This window comes from Micromesistius poutassou (genome assembly GCF_964030765.1).
Source record: "Micromesistius poutassou genome assembly, chromosome: 2".
In the NCBI taxonomy this organism is placed as follows: Eukaryota; Metazoa; Chordata; class Actinopteri; order Gadiformes; family Gadidae; genus Micromesistius; species Micromesistius poutassou.
In genome coordinates this window covers 2,625,080-2,635,899 of record NC_140272.1, presented here as the reverse complement: position 1 = coordinate 2,635,899, position 10,820 = coordinate 2,625,080, and the positions used below count along the sequence as shown (strand labels likewise).

The window sequence follows — 10,820 nt, the reverse complement described above, 5'->3', positions numbered from 1 at the left end:
CTTGTGTCAGGTGGTTTCATCCATAACCAACTAATTGGATTCGCATATCTAGGGACCTTGGGCTCTGCTGGTCGAGGTCTCCGTCTGAACCCTGACTGGATTGTGTTCTGAGGGACGAAGATGGAAGTTTCCACACTTTCATTGTGTGGCCTTCTGACATGTGGGGTAGTACCTGCCTTTTTGCTGCTTTTGATAGATTCAACTTTTGGTAACCATCTATACACGGTAGGTTGTGTAGTAACAAATCATGTTAGAATTTAATTGACGTTAAGAAAGTGGTATTGGCAATATGAGGTAAGTATCATGAGCCATGCACCAATACCTACAGCATAAGAAATGGACAATTGAATACAAAAATCGATTTATTACAATATACAATTAAAACCACTTTTCTTCCAAAGCTAAGTTAATGGTTTTGAAATGGCCACAGGCAGAAGTGTTGGTAGCAAGCAGAGGGTTTGCCATTAATTGGCATGTGTTTAAATATTTAGAGATCAGCTGCAGCATTGCTGTCTTCCTGGTCATTGTTATCCTTCTTCCCAGCGCTTTTCTTCAAATGTTTTGGCTCCTTTATCAATAACTCACTCTTCCTTTGTATGAAATTGGCCTGGAACAAATAAACAATGTAAAAAAAAAAAAAATGCAGTGTACTGTAAAATACTTGCCACTTATGTTATTGTATAATCATGGATGTTCCCCTCATCCGGCCAGCAATATTGAGTTTCGTTAAAAAAAATAACATTAGTTTGGTTGTTTTGGCTGCACATTATTTTTGCAAGCTACATGTAAAAGTTTTAAATGTTTAAATCTATATCATGGAAGTTACTCGCCAGTGCAGTGCTTCTTCGAGCCAGGAGCTTTACATCGTCTGACGTCACGGTGCTTCTCTTGGCATGTCTCCAAATCCAGAAAGAAAATATGCTATATTAAATTAAACACTTAAATGGACCCTAGGGGAGCAGATAAGTCTACCAATTGCGACAATCCACTGGCTAAGATGTTGGACTGATCTATCTATAAGTAATTGCTTGTATTGGCTAATCACTCGCACTTTGAATAGGGGCCTATTAAATGTAAGCACTGGGCTGGAATTCCAATTCGATTCTGTTGTATGTGGACTGGCAACCACTACCACCCACAATTTTTTTTTTTTTTTTTACATTTAGTCAAAATATGTCGGTACAAAATGCCTTCTATAGTTACACTGATCAGGGACATGATTGGGTATTACCTGGCAAAGGCTTCCAAGTCTTTAGCAAATACATCTGAAAATGTAATATCCAAATATAAGGCATTTGTGCACAGCAGTCATACAGTTTTACATGTGTTAACTTGAATTAATCATTAAACTGCATTTGCAAATTTTGGTCAAATAACAATGAACCAACCACACTGTCTGAATGTTGTTTCGGCTATGGCTGCTATCGCTTGTGGACTGAACTCCCTGCCCTGATCTGTTGCGATCTCCAGACACATCCGTCCCGTCGTGTAGTGTACAGCTGCCCGTAGTCTCTGAAAGGTAAAAAGGAAGGCCGTCCATTGTCGTTTTCCACTGTCATTTCATTCATGTTACCTCACTGGTTGTAGCGTTATAGCGTATCATTTATAAATTGCAGTTAGCGTCCATGTTTTTACCTGATTTATGTCTTCTTCGTTTGCCATTCTTGCGTAAAGTGTGAAGAGACCAAATGTATCGCTGAAGACTCAACGTGTCAGGTAGGTCCACTTGTATTTTGAAGGTGGGAGCAAGTTAAACTATACAATGCATCTCAGTAACTCGTTTAATTTCGCGGCAAAAAAACACAAAGTTCCCAGCGTCCAACACTACCGGTTCCGCTTTCCTCCCCTTTTTGGTGTACAATGATTATAGCACTTACTAGTGGTTGGAGTATCCGATTCTTATAATATATATGCATATTGTTTTAAGTATTGTTTTTACATTCAAAGGAAAATGTTTAACTTACTTGCCAACCTTTTAAGTTATAAACTACGTTCAGCAATAAATACATTCTAGGTTTAAACACTGTCAATGTCCTTATCTTATTTTAATTATATACTTTTGTTTACATGATCTTTTCTTTTTTGTGAAGCCCTTGTGTGAAATGTGCTATATTAGCCTATATACGTAATATAGTATTTTGCTGTGCATAGAATTATGTATGTTACTCTTACATATACTACAATGTAGAAAGTTAACATTTTGGGAGTGCATTTGTGGTAGGAAATATGTTGCTCTCATGGGTTGAAGCTTTGAGAGGGAAATACAATATTTTCTCTTGATTCTTTCAGGGTAGTCAGTAGGTCTCCACTCGAGGCATTGTGGGTACGTTCCTGGATTCAAGATGTTTCATTACATGCTAGTCTACCTCATACATTATACTAGCAGACGGATACCCAGCAATGAAAGACTGAAGTTGTAAGTGTTGGCTTGGTGGATGTTTTAACAATAGCTGAGTTCATGTCAATGTAATCCACTTTATTATTGTATCTATACAACATAGACTTTTGTCCATATCTGTTTACATTTTTGTACATATTTTACTCGTTCTGAATATTTTATTTGCAGTCAAACAGTCAATGCAATTTGCTTGGCATTTGTTTTGGTCCCCCAGTTCTATGTGATGGGAAGGTAAAAATTTTAAAAAGATGAGATACAATTGGACAAAATACAATATGTCTGGATGGATTATGTTGGACTTACTAAATGTTCTGTTTTAACCTCAGGCCCAAATCCTCCAGGTACTGCCAGCAGCCTCTTCTGAACAATCTCGCAGCTTTCCTGGCCATGTCTATTATTGCGTCAGGTACATTTCAAAAAGCAGTGTGCAATTGTACACATACCAAATGTATAAACAACCACGACTTGAGTCTTGACACCTTTACGTATGGAATTGTCCAAACAGGTTTTTCAGTGTTGTTCACCGTGATAGAGCCAGTTCCCTTGAGCTTCAGGGCTGCCTACCATGTCTTCGGCCTGATTTCATTTGGCCAAGGGTTGTGTACCACCATCTTCACGCTGACAGCAACATCCTGCGTAAGCCAAGCCAGTCTATGTTATTAAAGCACCCTTCCATTTTCTCTGGATGCAAGCAGAAATGTGTATAATGTTACCTCATTTAAACTTGCAATGAGAAACCACCAGTGAATGAATCTTTTACACAAACCCGCAGGCGAACACAACCCCGGAGTTATACTATCTATCCCTTGCACTAACGGTGGCCTGCGTCGCCAGTACCAGTAAGCTGAATTCATTGGTGATACACTTAACAAAAACACATTGGCACACACACATTTAAACAAGATAATTAACTGGGTGTGTGTGTGTGTGTGTATCTCAACAGCCTTTTTCGCGGTGAAGGGGGGAATGTGGATAATGAAAAGCCTTCCTGTGGCTCAGTGAGCAGCAGGGCACATGGAGCAATAAACCATTCCAGCTGTCCCAGGTTGACACCCAACACCCTGCATTAATGTTTCATGGCGTTTCCATGCCCACCCCAACGTGGAACCTGAAACTATGCGGGGGACTTGAAAGGAAGAGTAACATAAGGAATCCTACATTTTGGCCTTGCACATTCTGGTAATGTGCGCAGCACACCAGACAACGTGACTTTGAAGGTTTAGTTTTATTGATAGTTAAGTACACACAGGTTGTGTAAAGAGGAATTGTTTCATTCATTTATCTACTGCATGGTCTAAAATGTAATTATTTAACAGTTTAAGAACAGAAAAAACGAACAAAAAGTAAACCACTCTCTCATATCAATTGGTCTGACATTCATTGTTCACATTTTACATTAACTAACAGCTTTCTAGGGTATTGTGTACTTCTGCCACCACCATCCTGAACTCAATCAAAGAGTGCCTATTAAGGCACTCAAATTAAATAGTTTTCTCAAATTCAAATAGACTATTTCTCATTAAGAATATCTTCATTTTTCTTTTTTACCAAGACTCTTTCTTCTCATCAGACTTCCATTTTTTGTTTACCCGTAAGCAGACTAACCTCAGCAGTAGTATGCATAAAAAAAAATATCAACTTGATAATCTGTGGCTGTAACTCCTATTAGCTTCATATTTGCATTCAACATTTCACTGGCGGCAATACATAGTTCAGATGTCATGGAAAAATACCTGTCTAAAACTGGTTGTCGACGGACTGCTTTAGACCCCCTCCCTACACATTCTAAGCCTCAGTCTGAAACTATGCCAAATATAAACTCTTTTGGTTGACCTTTTCAATCTGCGCTGTTTAGTTCGAGCACGCTCAATGCTAAAAAGGTTCATTCAACATTTGGCTTTTGTTCCTTCCGTATGACTAGGATATGGATCTAGGCTAATGCTAAAAATAAAATCTAAAGTAGGAGTCATTCAAAGGCATATAAATGAACGATGGCTACATAGAATTTACACCAAACGTTACTATATTTAATAGTAATGTTATAATGCAAGTCAAATCTCAAAGGAAATTAGGATAAAACCCACGCCTAGGCAGTGTGCTTTAAAACCACTATTAGAGACCCAACAATATAAAAATATAATTCTACAATGCAGCTTAGTAGACTTTACTCACCTGAGATTTAATTTGAAAGACATTTCTCACACACACAATTAGTAGTATAAATCTATTGATTGGTCAGACTGCTAAATATTTTAGACCCTGTAGACCCTGATGTTATAAATTGTAATAATTTTCATGAATTGTAAAATAATACAAAACTTAACCTGGAAAATCAAATTAATAAAAAATGGGTGAAACAAACAATGCTTGACTATTCCTTAGCCCTTCGCTGTGTCAGGCATCTGATACCAGACTCAAGCAAGATGGGTATTGATTCAAAGTAAAAGGTTCAAAGAAAGGTTGGATGTTTTCACACATCCATGCATATTGGATGGCTCTAAAAAGGTATGAATGGATATGCACGTCAACTTAGTTTGCCTAATAACGCCAAACTGGTCTAAGCTCTTAAGTAATAGCAATTTATTAGCTATTTTTGGACCAAAAATAGGGGGTGGGCATCATGAGGGGCAGAGAAAAAAGATTTTTGGGTCAAGTCAAATTGTAGTTACTTTAAACATTATAGGTCAAAAGCCAGTACAATGTTCAAACAGGGAAACCAGACGCTGGTATCCCTTCACCCTAACAGTGCATCATAGTCAAGGTACCAGACCAGCTTGCCGTTGGCCGGGTGCACCCCTGTGATGGGCCACTTGTTGGGCTTGTTCTTCACGCGGCTCAGCTGCGTCAGCAGCTCGTGCTTCAGCTTGCCGATCACCAGCAGGCCGACCCTCTGAGCCCGGTTGATGGCCTTGAGCGTGAGGCTCATGCGCTGGTGGGGCTTGACGGGGCTCTCCGTCAGCGCCACCAGGCTGTCCCCGTGCCTCTCGTGGGCCTTCTCCCCGGGGAACAGGGAGGCCGTGTGGCCGTCCAGGCCCACGCCCAGCAGTACAAAGTGGAACGCCGAGCCGTTGACGGCGTGGGCGATCTCCTTCTCGTAGAGCAGCGCGCCGCCGTCCTCCTCCACGCACAGCCGCTGCCGCAGCATCACCGGCATGGGGTGGATGTTGTAGTACGGGATCCTGATGTGCTGCAGCAGGTGCTCGTGCAGGCTGTGGAAGTTGGACTCGGGCTCCCGGAGGGACATGCACCGCTCGTCCACCATCCACACGTGGGTCTGCCGCCAGGGGAAGCTGAGGTGGTGCTGGGCCAGCCGCTCGAAGAGGGCCAGCGGGCTGGAGCCGCCGGAGAGCGCCAGGTGGAAGGCGCCGCCCTCGCTCACCGCCGCCTCCGCCGCCGCCTGCAGGTCCGTGGCCAGCCGCACGATGAGCTCCTCCCCCCAGGCCGACACCATGTCGTCGCCGCGGAACTTGCCCTGCGTCACCTGGAAGCTCTCCGACGCCGTGCCGCCCATCTGCTCGGGGCTGATGATGACCACCGAGTCGCTGGCGTAGCTGAGCTCCGTGGGGCTCAGGCGCAGGTCCAGCAGGTTGCCGTTCTCCTCGCCGCCCGGGTAGATGCGGGGGTAGGTGCCCCGCAGGCTGTGGAGCAGAGGGGTCCACAGGCCCCAGGAGGCCAGGAGGTTCTCGGCGCTGATGAAGCAGTCCTTTCTTCCGCTCAACACGTGACCAATCAGCTCGGCGTACGCCTCGCGCGCCACCTTGGGAGCCTGCACATAGTAGTCCGAGATGGGGAAGCCCAGGACAGTGGTGTCTTTGTGCTCCGTCACCTCCCTCCACTCGCCGTCGATTAGCTCCGGCTTGAAGAGGTTCTTGGTGACGAGGACGGCCGGGTGCTCCAGACTGCCGTGTCCAAAGTGGAAGATGATCTGCTTGGGCTTACAGTGGATGTGGTTGGGGTTCTGCACACAAAAGACGTCATTCTTGAAGAGAACCCGTGCGTAGGCCACCCGCTCGTCCAACATCTTCCCCGAGGACAGGACGATGGGCACGCCGTCGTACTGCGCCGAATCAATGTGCATCATGACCGCTGAGGACAAAGCAGAGGGCTTCAGTCGACACTGAGCAGCAATTAACTCATCATTAATAATAACCATGCTAGAATAAAATAGGTTCTCACTGACTGGTGCAGTTAAACACTGAATTATGTTTAACTACATGAATTTGGTAGACATCGACATGATTACTTCATAGGCTGGCGTTGTCACGCTTACATTTATTAAATGTTGTAGGGTTCTCCCTGAGATTTTGGCCAAAAGATACCGAAAAGCTCTACCTACTTATAATTGTTGGCAATTGTCTCATTTCAAACAAGCACATTCCAACCAGTTATATTCATGCTTTTTCAATTACCCTTTTTATTTAGGTCAAGATGATGCCATGACCAAATGCCCAAATGTCAACCAACAGCAGCACCAGCTGCATATTGTAGAGACCGCTATGAAACACCCAGAGAGAGTGGTTCAACCTTCAGCATAACGCCGCAGGAGAGGAATGAACCAAGACTTTTATTGCTACAAATATGCTCATAGAGAAGCTATTCATTTTGATATATTTACTTGCCAATTTGTAAGTGTGTGGGTCAGGCACAGACCTTATAAAAGCCAAATGATGTCTTTGGAAGGACTTATTGTCCCTGATGAGATTAGATAAATATCTTGCATAGTTATTTATATAACGAACAATCCCCTCCTTGTCCAAAGTGTCCAACTGCAGTTTAACCATCGCTTGCTCTTCTGCTTGTTACAGCTTTGATGTTTTCAGTCAAAACAACAGAAGAAAAAAGAAATATTGTTTTTTTTATCTCAATGTCTGAGGGAATCGATCATCGAGAGTGACACTCGTGAAACTCACCAGCAAAGGTTGGTGTGACACTGAACTGATCGCTGGTCTTGTTCAGCTCCTCTCGGACCTCCGCGGTATAGGCTTGGTACTGGCCAATCACGGCCTGTTTGGTCCCTACGGGCTGCAGGAGGCTGAAGATCTGGAGCTTGTTGCGGAGGACCTCCTCCGAGCTGCTGAGAGTCTGGGGCACCTTCATGGTCAACAAGGTCATGATCTCAGTGAGATGGTTCTGCATCACATCTCGTATCACCCCGTACTGGTCGTAGAAAGGAATCCGACCTTTGGAGACAAACAGAAGAAAGGAATAAAATACACCTTTTTGTTGTATTATGTATGTTGTTGGAAAAAGGTGTTTGTATGATTTGCATCGCTAAAGCAATGTGTTCGCTTTTGATGAGATCTGAAAAGTCACCATATCAAAGATGAATTAATTACGCTTTTTGGAACGCTTTTAAACGCAAAAAGTAGATTTGTCACCTTTTGCATCCAGGGTCTCTTTGAGTACAATCTCCACTCTCTCAATATGTTGCCTGTTCCAAATAGGATCCAAAAACTTCTGGTTGACTTTTCTGAACGGCAGTATATTTGAAACAACCTTTAAAAAATATATATAATAAAAATAAGAAGAAGAATCATAAAAAATATATTCAAACAAATACCATGAGCTTCATTTTGGACTCCGTCCTAATTCTCACCTGCTTCCCTAGGTAATGGTCAATCCTGTACATTTCCTCGTCCTTGAGGGAGCCCCCGAGTTGACTGGCCAGCGTCTGTGCGCTGCTCAGATCATGACCGAACGGTTTCTCCAGAACCACCCGCAGCCACACTCCGCCGGCCGGCCGGCAGCTGCTGTTCACCTGGTCGGCGATGTCCGCGTAGGCGAACGCCGGCACCGAGAGGTAGAACAGCCGGCCCGCCTCCACCATGCCCTCCCCCTGCAGGGTCTCCTGGATGTGCCGGCCCAGCGCCTGGTAGTCCTCCGGGGTCTTCAGCTGCCGGTACTGGACCAGGTGCAGGAATTGGTCCTTGAGCAGAGCGCAGCGCTCCACGGGCGTGTCCGGCAAACAGGACACATGCTTCAGGATGTCGAAGAGGACGGGCGTGGCCTGCTCGTCTGGCGACAGGCCACCGCCGTAGAAGGAGAAGGTGTGTCCGCTGCCGGCCTGCGTGGCGTACAGCTGGAAGAAGCCCTGCCACAGGTACTTCTTGGCCAGGTCACCCGTGCCCCCCACGATGACCACGGAGACGTGGCCTGCCTGCTGGGTCTGCTTCCCCTCGGTGAGGACGCCTCTCTGGGCAGAGCAGATGGCTTGTAGCAGGAGCAGCGTCAGAACAGGCCACATGGTAGCTCCTGTAGACACAGTCAGTAAATGCAGTGTCGTTGAGCAATGAGTGAGTACACAAGGATTGTGTTCCCAATAATCAAAAGCCTCCGATACAAAGTTAAAACTTCTGAAACTGACCATGCAACCACATTTTTGGAAACACAATCACAAATATGCATGAACATAAATAACAATTAAACCCTTGAACTACATCTTGCTAAATAATAGCATGTCAAAGTTAAATCAATTCTGTACTGCATAACAAAAAAATCAGCTAAAACAGCTTTGAAAATAATATTAGCGATAACGATCCTGAGAGAGACCAAATTCATAAAAATGACTCAGCAGCACATTTCTTACGGTTTTCTGCACAAAAATCCCACCAAACTTGGAAGACGACGTGGTGCCGTTGCACGCTCACAAGCTGAATAACTGCTGCCAACGCACACAAGAGGCGTGTACAGTTTACACGTTGCTGCTGGGGATGGATTCACTTAATGCAATAGCGATTCAGGGAAGATATGCTGCTGTTGATAGTCGCTTGGAAAGTCCAACCTGAAGAGCTACGGATTGCAACACAACAACCCTGTTGTTTTTCTCCTTAAAGCTTGTCCAACTATCCAGTAAAAGTATTAGGACAGATTACACACACATACATCACCAGGTGTAAAGATCATATAGATAAGATATATTTCTGTAACATTTGATCTATAAGTGCAGTGCTTATATATAACCCCCATGAAGATTATGTATATTTTAGTAGTAATTCAGGTTACATATACTTGGAGGGTCTTATGATTTAAGGCCATATTAATTGTACATTTTGATAGCATTAATAGTTGGAAAAGAATTGAATATAGAGGAATGCTTCATTTTTGATTTGGACTTTTGATACTGGGAGCAGCATCTGGTAAACCATTATTACACCAATCATGTTTGCGTTGTGGTAAAGCAAACAAAGGGCAAACTGTCCAAATCCGGGAACATGCTAACTTGATTATTTGTTTAGGCCTTTTTATTAAGTTACTTAAAACAAAGGTGCCTTTTTATTAAGTTACTTAAAACAAAGGTTCCTTTTGAGATTAGTCCTAGCCTAAACATAGTGAACATAGACAGAGGGTACATGTCATTCTCACTGAGGATAATAGTAGGATTTTGAGACATAAATGGGACACGATTAATCTACAGTCACTGAGTTACTGGATAGCTACTTCCCTTCTTTGAGCATGTATGGAAAATTAACGTAAGAATGTGGTTTCATTCTCTTTCAATACATTCACATTCTCACTGTAGTTTAACAAGGTTCAAGGACAACTTATGAGATGTGAAGGGGTGACAAGAGACAATAACAAAAATAAGTCCATTCAAGGTATACATAAAAAAGTACTTATACTATGTATACTTATATATCAATACCACAAACTAGCGTATGACTATCTGGAGCTCGATCCAATACGAAGACACCTGCCTATTTTGGGCCAACCGGTTTCTCTGGTGGGATGCCTGTTGACAGCAGGTGTAGTAATTTGCATGGCCATCACTACAGGTCGTGTTGCACCATAGCCACGTCAATGCCCCATAATACCCCGCTTTCTTTCGAAATCATGGTATACCTAATCAATATTATAAACGTCTTCCACAGAGAGCGATCAAGTTAATTTGGAAACAAATGGAAAATACTCAAACCTGTCCAGGGTGAACGCTCACTAACAGCCGGTCAGACTCTCTTACAACACGCTGTCATATTTTGGTACAAAGACACTTCCTATTGTAGTCACGTGACCCTCGCTCATTTCATTGACAGGTTCTTCGTGTAGCGGGTGGCGGTTAAAGCAACAGTAGGCCAATAGACTTTAAGCCTTTAATCTACATATACGTCCGCACAAAAGCAAGCGTGGCGTACAAAGACAGAACGAGCGTACAATCTGGGCTGACGTGACAATTTAGTCTATGCATTCTGACAGAAAGGACGAATGGCGTCATAAAAATGGCAAAAGGAGACGACAACAATAGTCAGCCCAGAAAAAACAGCCAAGGATCACATAACAGAGTTAACCGCACTGACGCCCTGGCTAAGACCCAAACCCGAGCTATACGTTTGCTTTAGATTATACACAAATGTACCTGATCATGGTGCGTCTATATCATAATGCTGGGTTTAAACTTTTTTAACTCTATATATCTTTAAATAAGATA

General features: G+C 43.4%; 3 protein-coding genes across 5 annotated transcripts; 1 reads left to right on the top strand and 2 right to left on the bottom strand.

Moving 5' to 3' along the window:
- The first annotated feature begins 80 nt into the window (after window positions 1-80).
- LOC311338962 (uncharacterized protein) lies at window positions 81-3,477 on the top strand. Its single transcript, XM_084464314.1, has 9 exons — window positions 81-165; window positions 1,471-1,519; window positions 1,675-1,716; window positions 2,290-2,416; window positions 2,567-2,629; window positions 2,725-2,804; window positions 2,904-3,034; window positions 3,171-3,237; window positions 3,342-3,477. Exons 4-9 carry the CDS (start codon window positions 2,343-2,345, stop codon window positions 3,398-3,400), a joined length of 474 nt encoding a protein of 157 aa, XP_084320440.1. The 5' UTR covers window positions 81-165; window positions 1,471-1,519; window positions 1,675-1,716; window positions 2,290-2,342; the 3' UTR covers window positions 3,401-3,477.
- Window positions 350-2,201, bottom strand: cenps (centromere protein S). The gene is made up of 5 exons (XM_084464315.1): window positions 1,636-2,201; window positions 1,389-1,512; window positions 1,232-1,265; window positions 831-897; window positions 350-607 (listed from the first exon to the last, which is right to left on the bottom strand). The coding sequence occupies exons 1-5, from the start codon at window positions 1,660-1,662 to the stop codon at window positions 488-490; spliced, it is 372 nt and encodes a 123-aa protein (XP_084320441.1). The 5' UTR covers window positions 1,663-2,201; the 3' UTR covers window positions 350-487.
- Window positions 3,478-3,656: 179 nt separating the features above from the next.
- h6pd (hexose-6-phosphate dehydrogenase (glucose 1-dehydrogenase)) lies at window positions 3,657-10,396 on the bottom strand. Of its 3 annotated transcripts, none has more exons than XM_084464311.1 (5): window positions 10,311-10,396; window positions 7,995-8,650; window positions 7,777-7,894; window positions 7,309-7,578; window positions 3,657-6,484 (listed from the first exon to the last, which is right to left on the bottom strand). In XM_084464311.1, the coding sequence occupies exons 2-5, from the start codon at window positions 8,640-8,642 to the stop codon at window positions 5,133-5,135; spliced, it is 2,388 nt and encodes a 795-aa protein (XP_084320437.1). In that variant the 5' UTR covers window positions 8,643-8,650; window positions 10,311-10,396; the 3' UTR covers window positions 3,657-5,132. The 3 variants fall into 3 exon arrangements, with proteins under 3 accessions (XP_084320437.1, XP_084320435.1, XP_084320436.1); XM_084464309.1 differs by lacking the exon at window positions 10,311-10,396 and adding an exon at window positions 10,093-10,111; XM_084464310.1 differs by lacking the exon at window positions 10,311-10,396 and adding an exon at window positions 8,985-9,140.
- Between the last annotated feature and the right edge of the window lie 424 nt (window positions 10,397-10,820).